Source organism: Pestalotiopsis fici (genome assembly GCF_000516985.1).
Source record: "Pestalotiopsis fici W106-1 unplaced genomic scaffold PFICI_Scf_9, whole genome shotgun sequence".
In the NCBI taxonomy this organism is placed as follows: domain Eukaryota; kingdom Fungi; phylum Ascomycota; class Sordariomycetes; order Amphisphaeriales; family Sporocadaceae; genus Pestalotiopsis; species Pestalotiopsis fici.
In genome coordinates, this window is record NW_006917099.1 from 1,001,877 (window position 1) to 1,016,398 (window position 14,522).

The window sequence follows — 14,522 nt, forward strand, 5'->3', positions numbered from 1 at the left end:
AAAGCAGTACCCCGCTTTGTGCTGACCTTCTATAACCCCGGACTTGTCTACCTCCCTTGGTACCTAGTTACCCATCCTTCCGAAGTGAGGTTCAGGACATGTCTCATGTTTGTTATAAGTTGAATTTGCTGCACTGCTTCGATATTCAATATGCGTTTTTGATCCATCTGCCCATCTTGACATTGATAACCCAAAGCCGGTTCATCGAGAAAATGGCCAGCGACTGTACGACAGAATACACTCTCTACTCTTCCCCTTTCTCCCTCTATTCCATGATGGCCCGTCACACAATCCAGCTTGGTCCCACAACGCAGGACGCAAAAAGTCCCCCCAAGATTGACCTCGTGTTCATCAACCATCGGAAAAATGAGGCTTTGAAACAGGATTATCTTCTCAAGGTGAATCCCAAAGGACAGGTCCCCTCAATGACTGGAGCAAGCCTCAAGAAGTCACTGAATGACAGCCGCTCCATCTCCCTTTTCCTTGCTGAAAACCACTATCCTGCGATGCTACCGCCGCAACACGGTGCAATCATTCGGGGCCTTCTCGAGAGACTCCACGCCGTTCCTGGTCCCTCGTTCTCCAACAAGAACCCGACGGTCGAAATGAAGCAGCATAACCCTTCACCCGCGGAAGAGATTCTCAAGAGGGACGGCGCTAGAGGCCAAAGTTCAATTGTACGTCCATGCTACGCCCTCTACTGCTTTTTGAGATTCGCTCTCCTCACCGAAACTTTTCCATCATACAAGTCACAACGCCAACTATGGCGTCGCTTTCCAGCCGGCCATTGTGGCCCAAGCACACGCCGATCTGCATGCTATTTTTGCAGAGATCGTAGAACACCGCAAGGAGAGCGAGGCGTTCGGCAACCCGGCTGCATGGACTTTTGGCGATCAGGTTGGTCCGACCGTGCTCGACAGTCACCTCCTTCCCTTTGTATTGCGTTGCATGGAGGCTGGTTACGAGAGCCTCATTCCAGAGGAACTCCGGCATTGGGCTGTACACAAGTCGCAAAGTCCTACATGGTTCAAAGTCATGCGCGGCAGGCCAACACAGTGGCATCCCTCGATGGGACCTGTGGAGGATATGCAGGACATGATGGTTTTGTAAATACTCATGATTGACTGACACATACATTTATCGCTGCTAATCACACCTGGGCCCTTGTGAATTTGTGATTGAGGGGCGGAATCAGGGTCTCTTAGTCGATTTTATCAATCTACGAAATAGAAGTGCTGAACAGCTGTATGACACACCTGACCATGTGATAGTCTCAATATATCTGTACAAGATTTCACTCTTCATCCTAGATTCAGACGCTATTAATAGAATGTTATGTCGCCGCCATAAGAAACAAACATCAGGTAGAAATATTCAGCTCCATGACACCCACACCCCTGAGAATCACAATGAATTGGAGCGTACTGCTTATGACGCTTGTATATTTTATCACAATCTGCAGGGTCAGATAACTACGGCTGGAGGATCGCATCCTACAGGAAGGACTATTGACTACGATGAAGTGGCATGGTACAGGATTCTTGACAGGATATGAGCCTCAGCGGCACAATATAGGCAGATGCCAAGCATAAATACTTGGCAAATCCCACCTATATCGCAGCCTCCGCATTGTAATCAATCCGGGCCATCAAGAAATGCATGTATCTGACATCTGCGCCAATTCGCCCTCGCGAACTCCATACAAGGCAGTAAAACGGTCCCCTTGGGCTAGGGAGCTTCAGCACATTGGAATGAAGGCTGTGGTGGCGAAAGTCACAGGGACACTTGGTGGTGAAAGACCAGTCCACGATTAAAAAACGCCCCAAGTGTCTCGGACATTCATGGCTCCGGATACGATCTGATTATCTATTCAACTTGGCTTGGTGTTTCTAAGAATAAAGCCTAGGCTACGGTCGAGATTAGATTCTAGATCATTTGTATCAATATTATGCTTCCATCGTCATCGTCATCAGTAAGGCCATTATCGTCGACACGAGGCAGCGGATCTTTCTCTGATGGTAAGTCGACGTCCAAGCTGAAATGCTTGATACCCAAAGTCACAAGCAAGGCCGCCCCGCACAGGGCCGACATATAGATCCAAAGCTTGCCAACTGCGGAGGACACGGCAGCGATGATGGCACTTTTGGTGGATGAGTCGTTCATGTTGCGGAGTTGTGCGACCAGAACCAAGCTGAAAGATGGCTGGAAAAACTTATCTGTCGCGTTGCTGGGAAGTTGAATCAGTAACTCGGTCTTGAGTTCGTTCGTAAAAATAACACCCCCAATGGGCACTCCCAAAGCCGTCCCCAAAGAGCGAAAGAAGATGGTGAGAGTGACGGCGATCGCAAGCAAGTCATGTGAAACCGCTGCTTGAACGGCGAAACCCATGGCTCCAAAGATCATGCCCAGCCCAAAGCCGACCAAGAGATTCTGAGGAACCCACTGTCCAGCGGGGGAGTTCACGCCGAGGAAATACAGCGTGCCAACCGAAACTGTGGTTGCAACCCAAGCACTCCAGATAGCCCAGCGGTACCTCCCAGTGTGGCTGATTGAAACGCCGGACACAATAGATCCCAAAGAAATGGTCATCGTTTCCGGTAGCACAGCCACGCCCGTCTGTATGGACGAATAGCCCTTCACCCCCTCATAGTAGATTGGTAAGTAGTAGAGCAGACACCAGAGGACAAGGCCGTGTACCAAGCAGGCTATGAAAGTTGCAACACACGACAGGTTCCGGAACAGCTCGGGGGGAATCATGGGGTTCGCAGGCACAAACATTTCGTAAAGGATAAATGCAACGAGCGATACTGAACCGAAACAAAGCGGAATGATAGTCCTTCTATCTGTCCATGAATAAAGGGAACCTCCCTAAGCACGCATTTGGGTTAATGAGATTCCGGTATTCCCAATTTCTTATTTTAGCAAATGGAGGGCTTGTGCGGACTGACCTGTGTGAGAGGAACGAGTATCAGGAGAATAGCTGTGCAAAATATGCATAGACCAGCCCAGTCTGAATCTCGAAGATTTTTGAGGATGTCTCCTTGACGCGGCTTTGGATTGATTGCAGTATATGTCAGGAGTAGCGACAAAATAGTCATACCAGCATTGAGCACAAATATCATCCTCTTCATATTTGAAATTAGCCCGACGGATTCAAAGATTCCCGACTGATAGGTATTTTTTGACTTACCCAAGACCAATCATTGACCTGTGAGAGGAGTCCGCCCAGCAATGGTCCTGACACCGTCCCAATAGCGGAGGCAACGCAGATCCAGGCCAGCCACTTGCCCCGCAACCTCAGGGGCACCATCTCGGTGACCATGATCTCAATGATTCCAACGGAACCCCCCTCCCCAATGCCTTGTAAACTGCGCGCGACAAACAGCAGTGGAGCATCACTGGCCACAGCGCCGAGTATAGACCCAACGAGGAGAAAGGCCAGTCCTCCGGCCAACGATTCTCGTCGACCAAACGCGTTAGCCCATGATGCGCAACTAGGCTGAATGACGGTTGCCGTGATAGATGTTAGGCTTCCCACGAGGAAAGCATCAGAGTCAGTCAGCTTCAAGTGTTTTGCAAGGTCCTGCCGGCATCAAAATCAGCATCCTAAAAGAGCATGTCAACATGAGTACAGATTGAACAAGACTGACCGTTAAAGCGACACTCATTGACGTTGCACTGATTGTAGCCGCTAGGACCACGAAGAACAAAGATGCAAACGACAAGTAGAAGCTATTCGTAGGTCTCCATTGTTTGATCTGATTATGCTCTTCGACCAAGGAGGTGCTGGAGCTGGAGCCTTTGGCCATGTCTGAAGGTATTTCAAGCAGAAATGTGATTATGAATTTTCAAAAACTTGTAGGTTTTAGAACTAGATCGCCTACCTCTTTGGAAATGTAGCCAGTCATCTTTCGTTATATTGATACGAGAGATTTTTCATATCATGCCACTGCCCATACGTAGCGCATCACGTTGCTGACAAAAATTGAAGACTTCAGAAACGGACTCGGGCGTGGCGTCAAGTGGGGCGCGTAATACTTGCCAAGGACAAACTGTGTCAGGGTTCAGGATTACTTAAAGTAAAGACCAGATCCTTCCTAGGCGTTAGTAGCATATAACTCCACACTTTTTTTTCTTAAGACATATTGTAAATGATAAGGCAGGAGCAGATCAGGGGCCGAGTCAAAGGATCGAGAAGGGTCTCGCTACCCTCGTCGAATGCTTACTTCCTTGTAGTTATTAAATTAGAATAGTCATTCCCTGAGGTTCGTTTCATATCCACTAATTCATTGTCCTCTAGAGGTATCTCCAGTATAGTAATGTGTAAAGTGAATGGCTCGTATCCCGTGATGGTATCCACCTCATCATGACCGACTCTATCACAATGCTGTCCAGTTTATAGTCAATATCTATATTTGTAACCAAACAGCGAATCCCAATTTCTTGGACACCTAGGGACTCATTCCGTGCCCAAGTCCGTAGTTCGCGCCTCATTCCAGTGTGATCGATTCCCACTTCGCACCTGAATTCACGGCCTCGCCAAGCATGATGCCATGGACATAAGCCTCTCCAATGACTTGGAATCTCCCACCGGACCCTTGCCGTAAGACAACGGGAACGTGGGATCCGCCAAGTGTCTTTTCGAATTCCTCTTTTGCCGACTCTATAACGTTACATGAGAGTGACAGAAATGCCGCTTTGCCCAAAAGGTTGGGCGGCAGTATCAGCCTTCTCGTCGTCTCAATTCGAAGGAATCCATACATGGCCTCGAGAGTGGGCTCGTTAGGTTTCCCGGCATCATCAAATATCCCTCTGTCAGCTTGCCTGTAGTATTCGATGATGGTACTTATCCTAGCTGATAATTCGAAAGCCACGCCGACGTCGGAGTTATTGGAGTTGAGTACACCTGGGTTAGGATTTATTGAGTTGGAGGGGCAAGTGGCATCAGAACATATCGCGACATGCCACTTCGCCGCCATATCGCAAAATATGGAGATTTACGCGAAGGTGGATCTTGAATCACTTCAAGCTGGTCTGCATGAAGGAAGACGTCAATTCAAGAGTGTTACTGAAGACTGCGGCGGGGTAATTTTCAAAGAAGTGGACTACCTCTTTCGTTAAAGATATCGGGAACCTCGCTTGCAATGAAGTGGTACAAAGAAATTGAAGAAATGGGGTAAGACACCTCCCACATCTTGATTGTTTGTATGCAAGCAATGTACCTGGTACAAGGATTACTCGGCTACGGGTATAAGTAACCCTTATGCCCAGTATAGTACGTAAGGTAGCCTTAATACCTAAGCCACTGTACACACACACTCAACACCACAAAGGAGGGGTATCGTCTGAAGCAATGTGAAACTTGATCTGGGTTACGATTCTACCATTGCGGAATCTATCGTGAATAGAGGCTCCAAGCTCTTGATCACTTCTTCTTCTGCATACTAGCCATTCTTTTCTTAAGGGGATAACTGTCAGATACCGATGTTCGATCAAATACAAAATAAATAAATGAATCCCCCCGTCTGCGACTCACAAACGCATCGTATGTCGTCATTTTGTTAACCATTTACACAACCGAAACCTTGACTTTTAATCCTTGCGCCTTGAGAGTGGTGTCCTTTTGGAATGGAGGATGAAATCCGGGCACAACTTCCTCGAAGCAAAATCGCTCTACTAAGACCACAAGTAGCACCTTGATGGAAATCAAAGCAAGATCCTTCCCAACACAAATTCTAGGACCCCCAGAGAAGGTGTAGAGAGCTTGCGCTGACTTTGCGCCTCCAGTGGGAGATGCCTCCCACCGTCCAACATCGAATTCATGAGCATCCTCGCCCCAGAGGTCTTTCTGGCGGTTGATTGCATAAGGACTTACCAGGACCCCTTGGCCTTTAGCAATGACCACGCCACCAACCGTCGTGGAACTGGCCGCCACGCGTCCTATCAGCGGGACAGCGGGGTAGAAGCGGAGGACTTCCATGACGAACGCGCGGAGATATGGCATCGAGTTGATGGCATCTAGGCTGGGAATCGTGTCAAGGCTTTGATCGGCTCGCAAGATCTGGATCTCTGCTCGGAGACGATCTTGCACCTCGGGGTGTCTGGATAGTCTGTATATGGCCCAGTCTAGTGTCACAGCCGTAGTATCATGTCTAATGTCCAAAACTGATTAGGTACGGTCATGCCAAGCACGGCCTCTTCTTGCGTAGACTTACCCTGCTGCCATGGTTGTTAAGACGTGGCTGAGCAACTCTTTATCGTCTTTCAGGCCCGATGCAATCAGAGCAGAAAGAATGTCTCAAGAGGACAGTCAGCCCCTAATCCCTAACTATCCGAAGGAATGAGGAAAATTGGTACCTTTCTCTCTAGGTTCTGTATCATCGAAGCTAGTATTTTCAATCTCTTTTCTCTTCTGCCGAATTTGGGTTAGGTAAAAGCTTCGCAGCATCCTCATCCCTTTATGGTATTGTCGAATTGAACGTAGTGGCAATTTGAATAACAGTCTAGGTGGAACTAGGGTGGCGAAGATAATTCCAACAACTTGGTCGATTAGACTTGGATTGTCAGGAGATGGATAGACCATTTCATATGCCTGAAGAATCGAGTCGGATGGATTCCTGATTGAATCAAAGTTCACGCCAAGAGTCGTGATACCTACGATATCGAGTGTTGTAGCCATGGTCAGAGAATGAACGTCAAGCACTACTGAGCCTCTCGACTTCTTTACAAGGTCTTCTATCTTCTCGCGCAGGATCAATGCTATAGGCCAGACTTGTGGTACCAAGCGTCGATTGCGATTCAAGCCGAATATTGGGTTGAATATCCTCCTTTGAAACTGTAACAAACCATGAGAGATGTGATCTGTGTTGAATATGTATAGGGGGGAAAGGATGCACTTACGCGGTGGACATCACCTTCTGCCACAACAAGTCCAACTCCAAGACTTCTGACAAGACCTTCGCGATTGAGTGCAGGCTTTTCAAATGCGTACTGACTCATGATTTCAACGATTGCCTGTGGTGTCTTGGGAATGACACAGTCGAAAGGCCCCAGGAAAACGCGGTAGAGGCCAGAGGGTGTCGCACCAACCACGTGCTGCCATTTGGCCATGGGAATACCCCAAGGCTCGCGCAAAAAAGGTAGCAGATTACCAAGTACAAATGGCGTATTCTACATAAGGTTAATTGTCTGGCTGGCAATAGTTTCGTGCGGGAAGTGGATCACCTCGGGATGTGGTAGACCTCTGGTTGGGGCAACCAACCAGCGGTGAATCAGACAGTGGTAGGTAAGATATAGCATCATCTGGATTGAAAATGACATGAAAAACATTAATGTAACCAAAACATACGATGCACCTGAAAGTCTAGCTTGAATAGCGACGACGGCAGCAACGCAAGCCCAGGCTCGTGATTTGAAACCCATATTGAAAGGTAACTTCGCTATGTGCGATCAAGATGAAATGGTTTACACGCAAAATAGTTCGAACAGAGAGATAGGTTGAGTAATTATCGTGATGCATACGATTGAAGTTATCTGACTTCAAGTTCGAATATCGCCAAGCGTGCCAAGAATGGCGGCCTTCTCAGCTCTTGGCGTTTCCGACACGCATGGGATCATTATCTAAGGATCAATCCTACGAACTCACCCATGCAAGGAAGGATTGAATATTTTTTAGGCATCCTCACAGTCGCTTCTCTTGTAGTATTAATTGTATCGTACGATATAATTTCAATATAGCGACTTTGTCAGCCCTCCGCAGTTGATTAACACTGCTCGGACTGTGGTTGCCATACAGCTAAGTAATCATTCAGGATCAATCCTCCATGACTAGGCACCCATACCAAAAAGGATGAAGTATACATTTAGCATGGTTTCCCATCCTTTTTGTGGCTGTTCCATATGATACCTTAAATAATACCATTCTTTACTATCGAATGAATATTCATTTCATGTTATATCATCTCAACGGATACAACTATACCATGCTTTGATGCATATTCGTTTCTTCACTGCCTTGACCCTGAGTTGAGGTCTCATCTGTACTGACAGCCAGTGGGAGTGAGCCAAAATTGTGGTAAAAAGTTGTTCTATCAAGAAGTACGCCATACTGTGACCTCTCACGGGGCGTAGGTACGTGTTCCTATGGACAACCTCAGGTTCTTCCGTCAAGCTGGGGCCCACTCCGTTTGTATAAATCTTTCCACAGGTCCTGCTTTGACAACTGTTACACATACCTCGGACTCTTGCCATATACTTACATCCTCTTCTTTCCTGAAAGGAAAAAAAAAAAGTCACATTTCAAAGAGCATTTGAAAGAACTCAATCATCATGAATGTCACAAGCATTTTGCTCGAAAATGGCACATTGCCATTTTTGGACATGAATGATGGTTCATCCCCCATCATTACCATGGTTTCATCGTCCCCACCTCTCAGAATTGTCTCGCTGGTTGTCTTTAGCTTGGGATTTGTCCTCCTAAAGATTCTTTCGACGAGATCCAGCTTACTGGTTGAAGCAGACAAGCCTCAAAAGCTTCGTACTGCTGTGGCACCAAGAGCATACCCTCATTGGGAGCCCTTCATTGGAATTGATCTCATGGCAATATTTACCCGGGGCCTGCTGAGCAACAACTTCCTACCGATGGTACTTGACCTTGTTCAGAAATACGGAGGACCTTTCTACACTTTGGCATACCGATTTGTCGGGAAACCAGCTATCGTTACCTTTGAGCCGCTTAACATCAAGGAGCTCTTGTCGCCTAGCTTTCGAGACTATACGCATGGAGAAGACCGTCTTAATGTACTGAGACCATTGCTTGGAGATGGCGTTTTCAACAGTAATGGTCAGATATGGAGGGTAAGCTCACTTGACAACGGCGCCTTATCAGCGGAGCAAAACTGACAATACCTTAGGACTCCCGCATGTTCATTCGCCCTTTCCTCCACAAAATGGATGATAAGCAGCTCCAGATCTTTGAAGAGCATTTTCAAGACCTGCTAAATGCTCTTCCCAAGGATGCAGCCACAGTTGATATCCAGCCTGCAATGACGGATTTCGTCATGGACGTTGTCACGCACGCATTTGTTGGTCAATCTTCAGGTATTCTTTCCAAAGATGGGAAGTCTGAGAATCTGATGGAAGCAAAAACATTTGGCATCAGACATACACAGGCTACGGATGGTCTCGTGTTTGATGACTACAACATCTATGACCTCATCCCGAGGCTGTTCGGTAAATCCGAGCGTAACAACTACGCACGCGAGGTCAATGAGATCTTGGCCAAGATGATTAAACGTTGCACCACGAAATCGATGTCAAATGCAGCTACGCCATCGCCCATCCTGGAAGCAGCCACTCGTCTGGGCAAGGATACCAAGCATACCCATTGGGACCTGATGGGCTTGATAACTGCTGGAAAAGACAGTACGAGCTCTGCACTTGGTAGTGTGCTGTACTGTCTAGCTCGCAACCCCGAAGTGGTCGAGAAACTCCGGGCTGAGGTCGAGTTTCTCGATGGGAATCCGCCTAGTGTTGAGCAACTGGCTCAGTTCAAATACCTCCGAGACGTGATCAACGAGAGTGAGTGCTTTCATCTTCACCACCTCTTGACATGAACCAACTAACAACACAAAAAAAAAGCATTACGGCTGTTTGCACCCATTTCTGTCAACATGAAGACGGCTGTTCGCGATACCGTTCTCCCCGTTGGCGGCGGAAGCGATGGCAAGTCTCCTATTGTGGTCAAAGAAGGCGTCACGGTGGGCTACCTTGTGTACGGAGTTCACCGGCGCAAGGATCTCTGGGGAGCAGATGCAGCCGACTTCCGTCCCGAGAGATGGGAGGGTCTAAAACCTGGCTGGTCCTTCATTCCCTTTGGCGGTGGCCCTAGGATGTGTCTCGGATGTATGTTCATCTTCCAACTTAGCCCTGTGCTTCTCTTTGCTTGAATTACTGAAACCTGCTAATACGTCTACTATTACAGACAAGTTTGCGCTTACATTGATGAGCTATTTTATTGTGCGTTTCGTGCAGAGCATTTCAAAGATAGAGGCACGCGATCCACATCCATGGACAGAAAAGCTTGGCTTGACACTCTTCTCCAAGCACGGTGTCAAAGTGAGTCTGCAAAGGTCGGAGAAAGATCTCTAGCTGAATTGTTATGAAATTTCATGATTCGTTTCTTTCGTTTCCTCTTTTTTTTTCCCCCTCTCTGAGACAACCAAGATCACCTGCCACCAATCTCAGATATCTAGAATTTCATGTTGCAATTGATCATTCCCGACCATTTGCAATAGCAAGGTATGGCTATATAGGATGCGACGCAAATATATCTATTATCGATTAATGCGGAATTCCTGCCAACTTGAATATGTAGTTAAGCACTTGCTGCAACCCATGCTGTGCCCAATGGTGCCAAGATGCCACGCCGCAGCTGCACCTAGACCCTGCGCCAAAGTGCTGTGCCTCTCGTCGCGCCAGCGTGGGGTCCCTGTTACTATCCCCATTGGACAGCTGACAATTAACATGGACACACACCATCAACGGACCGTTTAAATATCAAAGTATTTCGCTTTGAGACTTTTCAAGGTAGTCATTCATAAACATAGTTGACTCGTCAGATGATTGAATAATTGAATATCACCATGGAAAATTACATTGTGTTTGACTCCGGCATCACCACTTCAGACCGTATCGTTCTGGAAGATTTGGTATCCGATATCAAGCAATTCGGCCAATCACGAGCTCGGGGGAAAAACAAGCCTGATGGGGACGGTGGTCAGTATTTCAAGGTCTTATGCAAAAGCTGTATTCACTAATATCATTCAGCGGCGACCAAGTCGGCGCTGGCTACTCTTGATGAATTGAACAACCCCAAGAGTCCAGCATTTCAGCCGACAGTTTTCACGAGCAAAGATTATGACCAGCTGCACTCTGGTCGGCCTTTCAGGAATTGGCTCCTGCAAACTTATGTCGGGATGGCTCAGTCGATTGTGCGATTCGAGTCAGACGTCGTCATGCTGACCCATTTGCTCCTCTACTTCACGACCACGGTCCCCAGCGCATTGTATCTCTTCTTTTGGCATTTTACTTGGCTTCACGGCCTGGCGCATTTCATGATGCAGATTTCATACATGGGGACGTACACTCTGATGATGCACCAGCATATCCATATGCGAGGGATTCTCAAGAAACGCTTCGCCCTGTTCGACTACCTGTTTCCCTACATCACCGACCCACTGATGGGTCATACATGGAACTCATACTATCATCACCATGTTAAGCATCATCACGCGGAAGGCAATGGTCCTCAAGATCTCTCCTCGACTATATACTATCAGCGCGACAGCATTCGTCACTTCTTGCTTTATTCGACACGATTCGTTTTCTTCGTATGGCTTGATCTGCCGATCTACTTTTTGAGAAAGAACAAACGCATACTCGCAGCTAAAACAGCATTCTGGGAATTGTCAAGTTATACAGTATTATATGTCGCATACAGGCTGAATCCGAAGCCTACTCTTTGTGTCTTCATATTTCCTCTGGTACTGCTTCGCCTCGGTCTCATGTTTGGAAACTGGGGACAACACGCTTTCGTCGATGAGGAAGACCCTAGCTCAGATTATCGATCTAGCATCACTCTGATAGACACGGCAGTGAGTAGAAAAGCCCTTGAATTGCCTGCGATGCACCTTCTCTCTGCAACATCTGGCATTGATGTCAACTGAATCGGAACCACTTGCTAACGGAATTTCAGAGTAATCGACATTGTTTCAACGATGGGTACCATACTTCGCATCATCTCAATCCTCTGCGTCATTGGAGGGAACACCCAAACTCGTTCATCAAGAGCAAGGCGCTATACGCATCTCAGGATGCGCTTGTGTGTACCCTATGGGCCCATATTTTGTGTTTGATTTGATTCCTAATCATGTGGCAGGTGTTTCACAATATCGACTATCTCATGATTACTATTCGACTCTTGCAAAAGGATTACAAGTGTTTAGCGCGGTGTATGATCCCGATAGGTGAGAGGCAGCTCTCCATGAGCATGGATGAGCGCATAGCCTTGCTCAAAAGACACACACGAAAGTTTACCCGAGAAGAGATTGAAGTGAAGTTTCGGCGACAATCTCAACGGTAGTATGATGGATCAAGCGAAGAGTATGGTTTCTGGAGGGAATAATCCGTCGACTCATGGCAGTCCCCGCTATCGGTCAACCTTTCAAACAAGCGCCTGTTTCCTCAACGCCAATTAAAGACTGAGATGGCGGCATGATACCCTTGTGTTTCATCATGAGAGAGCTTTGGCAGATTCCATTGTTTATAACCTGCTTCTATAAACATACGTCATCTATGTTCTCCGAGACCATTTCTTGTGACACATTCAACATATCAGATATACAACCAGCAATTGATGTCAGAGCCGCGTCAAGTAATTCATTACGTTAGTATTCAAATAAACATATTATACAAATCGTACAACGCTCTGGATATCTTTCACAAACCACTCTATACGCGCGTTGGACTAATTAGCCGCTCCATTTCCTTATCGCATCGTCGCCGAGCTGACTCTGCCTGCAGGAAGTCGCCGCCCTCCCTGCACCAGTTCTCTAGAGTACGCAGGTCCCTAATCACGTGAGGCTGTGCGGGCGACTCGTTCAGCCACAACTTGATGGATCGTTCGAGGTAGTAGCAGGCGAGGTCGTGGCGCGGGTTCCCTACCAAGATCTGATCACGACACCGCCGCTTTTCCACCCTCGCTACCGCGGCATAGTACATCCATTCGCCAATACCGAGCATGGGCACCTCGCCCCCGTCGATATTGCGGTCTCGGTAGGGCGGTGGCTGCCATTGGTCGTATCGCTCCATGCCGAGCGCACTGGCGCATGCCTCAAACACCTGCCGCAAGATCGGCTCCTTGATGTAGAGAATGCTGCGGTCGATACATTGTTGGATGAGAAACCTCGTCTCGGGGGTCCTCTTGAGATCCATGTTCATCTTGGGTTTAATCAACCATTGCAGAAAGGCTGGGTCCATGGACATGGCGCCGTTGCCTGACTGCAGTTGCTGGTTAAAGTTGATGTCAAGGACCCTTTCCATCAAGTCTGGAATGAGCTTAAAGTACACTTCAGGTGCCGAATTGTTGGCGCTCAGCAGCTTATAGACCGAGGTAGCAAGCCGGGTACCAGCGGTACTCTTTTCTACGAATGAGCACCGTGCCGCGAGGTATTTCCATAGCCGTAGGAGAATGTCGATCTTCACCGGGTATATGATGGATCCGTACATAGTGAATAGGAGAAACTGTGGAAACGATGCGCGATGCAACATCTCTATTCGCAGAAACGCATCGCGAGTCAGTCTTCCTGCTGCCTCGTAGTGTTTCTCGTCAAATAACCAACTAGCTTTGAACAGTTGTTCAAATACTTGTACCGTCTCGCCAATCTGTGACACGTGAGGGTGGCCTGGTCGAGGGAGCAGCGACGATTGCGAAGAGGGCAGTGATGTGCAGTAGATATGGATGAGTTCTTGGACCCTAAGGATATCGCTGGCGCCTATCGCGATTCGGATGCTGAGATGTGGTGTTCTTGGCCGGATGTACTGGGGTATTTCCTTGACCTCTGAAGACTCAGGCTGTGTGGCCACCTGTACGGAAGCCCGTGTGCGCCTGAGATACTTGTCTAGGTCCACGGTTCGACCACTAATCTCGAATTCAGTGGTCTTACCTTCGTGTGCACGCTGCTGTCGCAGACTGAGCATTTGGACAGCGTCTTGACGGCGAACGTTTTTGCTAAAGCCCCAGATCTGGAGTTGCCGCTTATATTGTCTCTTCCTTGTAATCTTATTAGTAATAATCAATCAATCGGGGACGGCGGAGTATCATACGTTGCCATAAACCCCGTTGACGACATGGCTCGCATCACTGTAGCCAAAGTCTGCCGGTTCTCAATATAGAGCTGGCGTATCTCGTCTCGGCGTAGATCCCAAGACTCTCGCCGGTGACGATACCGAGACACCTCCCGGTGTACTGTGCGTCATGAGCGTTTTTCGCTGTATACTCAGCTTGCATCCTCACCTGCATCGTCTTCGCGTTCAACGGAACTGCAGAGTTGGGCTGGTGCTGCAGAGGCTTCGCCCCCATCAAAGAGTGGTTCAAAATCGTATAAAAGGTTGTCATCTTGAAAAGCATTATAGTCCCGGTGAACAAGTGATTCCAAGGCGAGACTCTGTTTCTCTATGAATGAGTCGATGCGATATTCTGGGTCCACTGCAAGATGGTTGGCGCTGAATAATGCGTGCATTGTGAGATCATTGGTTGATGGAATAGAAATGGTAGAATGCAAGGATTTTACATTCAAAAAGGTTTATTGCAGTATATTTGAAATTCATGACACGAGATCCGGAGCCTAGAAATATCGAAAGACCGTCCAAGTTTCGAGATATATTAATCAAACGTTATTAGTTCGTAGACATGGTACTAATCAGTGATGGGATGCTCGCGCCATCAGTGATCTATTTGCAGA

At 47.6% G+C, this 14,522-nt stretch overlaps 6 protein-coding genes across 6 annotated transcripts; 3 read left to right on the top strand and 3 right to left on the bottom strand.

Moving 5' to 3' along the window:
• Positions 1 to 212: 212 nt before the first annotated feature.
• On the top strand, positions 213 to 1,110 carry PFICI_11723 (uncharacterized protein; the record flags this gene model as incomplete). The annotated part of the gene is made up of 2 exons (XM_007840304.1): positions 213 to 677; positions 781 to 1,110. The coding sequence occupies 2 exons, from the start codon at positions 213 to 215 to the stop codon at positions 1,108 to 1,110; spliced, it is 795 nt and encodes a 264-aa protein (XP_007838495.1).
• Positions 1,111 to 1,926: 816 nt separating this feature from the next.
• PFICI_11724 (uncharacterized protein) lies at positions 1,927 to 3,809 on the bottom strand (the record flags this gene model as incomplete). The annotated part of the gene is made up of 4 exons (XM_007840305.1): positions 1,927 to 2,868; positions 2,949 to 3,125; positions 3,191 to 3,583; positions 3,651 to 3,809. 4 exons carry the CDS (start codon positions 3,807 to 3,809, stop codon positions 1,927 to 1,929), a joined length of 1,671 nt encoding a protein of 556 aa, XP_007838496.1.
• Positions 3,810 to 5,569: 1,760 nt separating this feature from the next.
• PFICI_11725 (uncharacterized protein) lies at positions 5,570 to 7,110 on the bottom strand (the record flags this gene model as incomplete). The annotated part of the gene is made up of 4 exons (XM_007840306.1): positions 5,570 to 6,152; positions 6,216 to 6,297; positions 6,358 to 6,835; positions 6,901 to 7,110. The coding sequence occupies 4 exons, from the start codon at positions 7,108 to 7,110 to the stop codon at positions 5,570 to 5,572; spliced, it is 1,353 nt and encodes a 450-aa protein (XP_007838497.1).
• Positions 7,111 to 8,328: 1,218 nt separating this feature from the next.
• Positions 8,329 to 10,149, top strand: PFICI_11726 (uncharacterized protein; the record flags this gene model as incomplete). The annotated part of the gene is made up of 4 exons (XM_007840307.1): positions 8,329 to 8,856; positions 8,913 to 9,579; positions 9,640 to 9,903; positions 9,983 to 10,149. 4 exons carry the CDS (start codon positions 8,329 to 8,331, stop codon positions 10,147 to 10,149), a joined length of 1,626 nt encoding a protein of 541 aa, XP_007838498.1.
• Positions 10,150 to 10,643: 494 nt separating this feature from the next.
• Positions 10,644 to 12,142, top strand: PFICI_11727 (uncharacterized protein; the record flags this gene model as incomplete). Its single annotated transcript, XM_007840308.1, has 4 exons — positions 10,644 to 10,776; positions 10,828 to 11,654; positions 11,756 to 11,881; positions 11,939 to 12,142. The coding sequence occupies 4 exons, from the start codon at positions 10,644 to 10,646 to the stop codon at positions 12,140 to 12,142; spliced, it is 1,290 nt and encodes a 429-aa protein (XP_007838499.1).
• A 368-nt stretch (positions 12,143 to 12,510) lies between these two features.
• On the bottom strand, positions 12,511 to 14,300 carry PFICI_11728 (uncharacterized protein; the record flags this gene model as incomplete). Its single annotated transcript, XM_007840309.1, has 3 exons — positions 12,511 to 13,831; positions 13,885 to 14,026; positions 14,075 to 14,300. The coding sequence occupies 3 exons, from the start codon at positions 14,298 to 14,300 to the stop codon at positions 12,511 to 12,513; spliced, it is 1,689 nt and encodes a 562-aa protein (XP_007838500.1).
• Between the last annotated feature and the right edge of the window lie 222 nt (positions 14,301 to 14,522).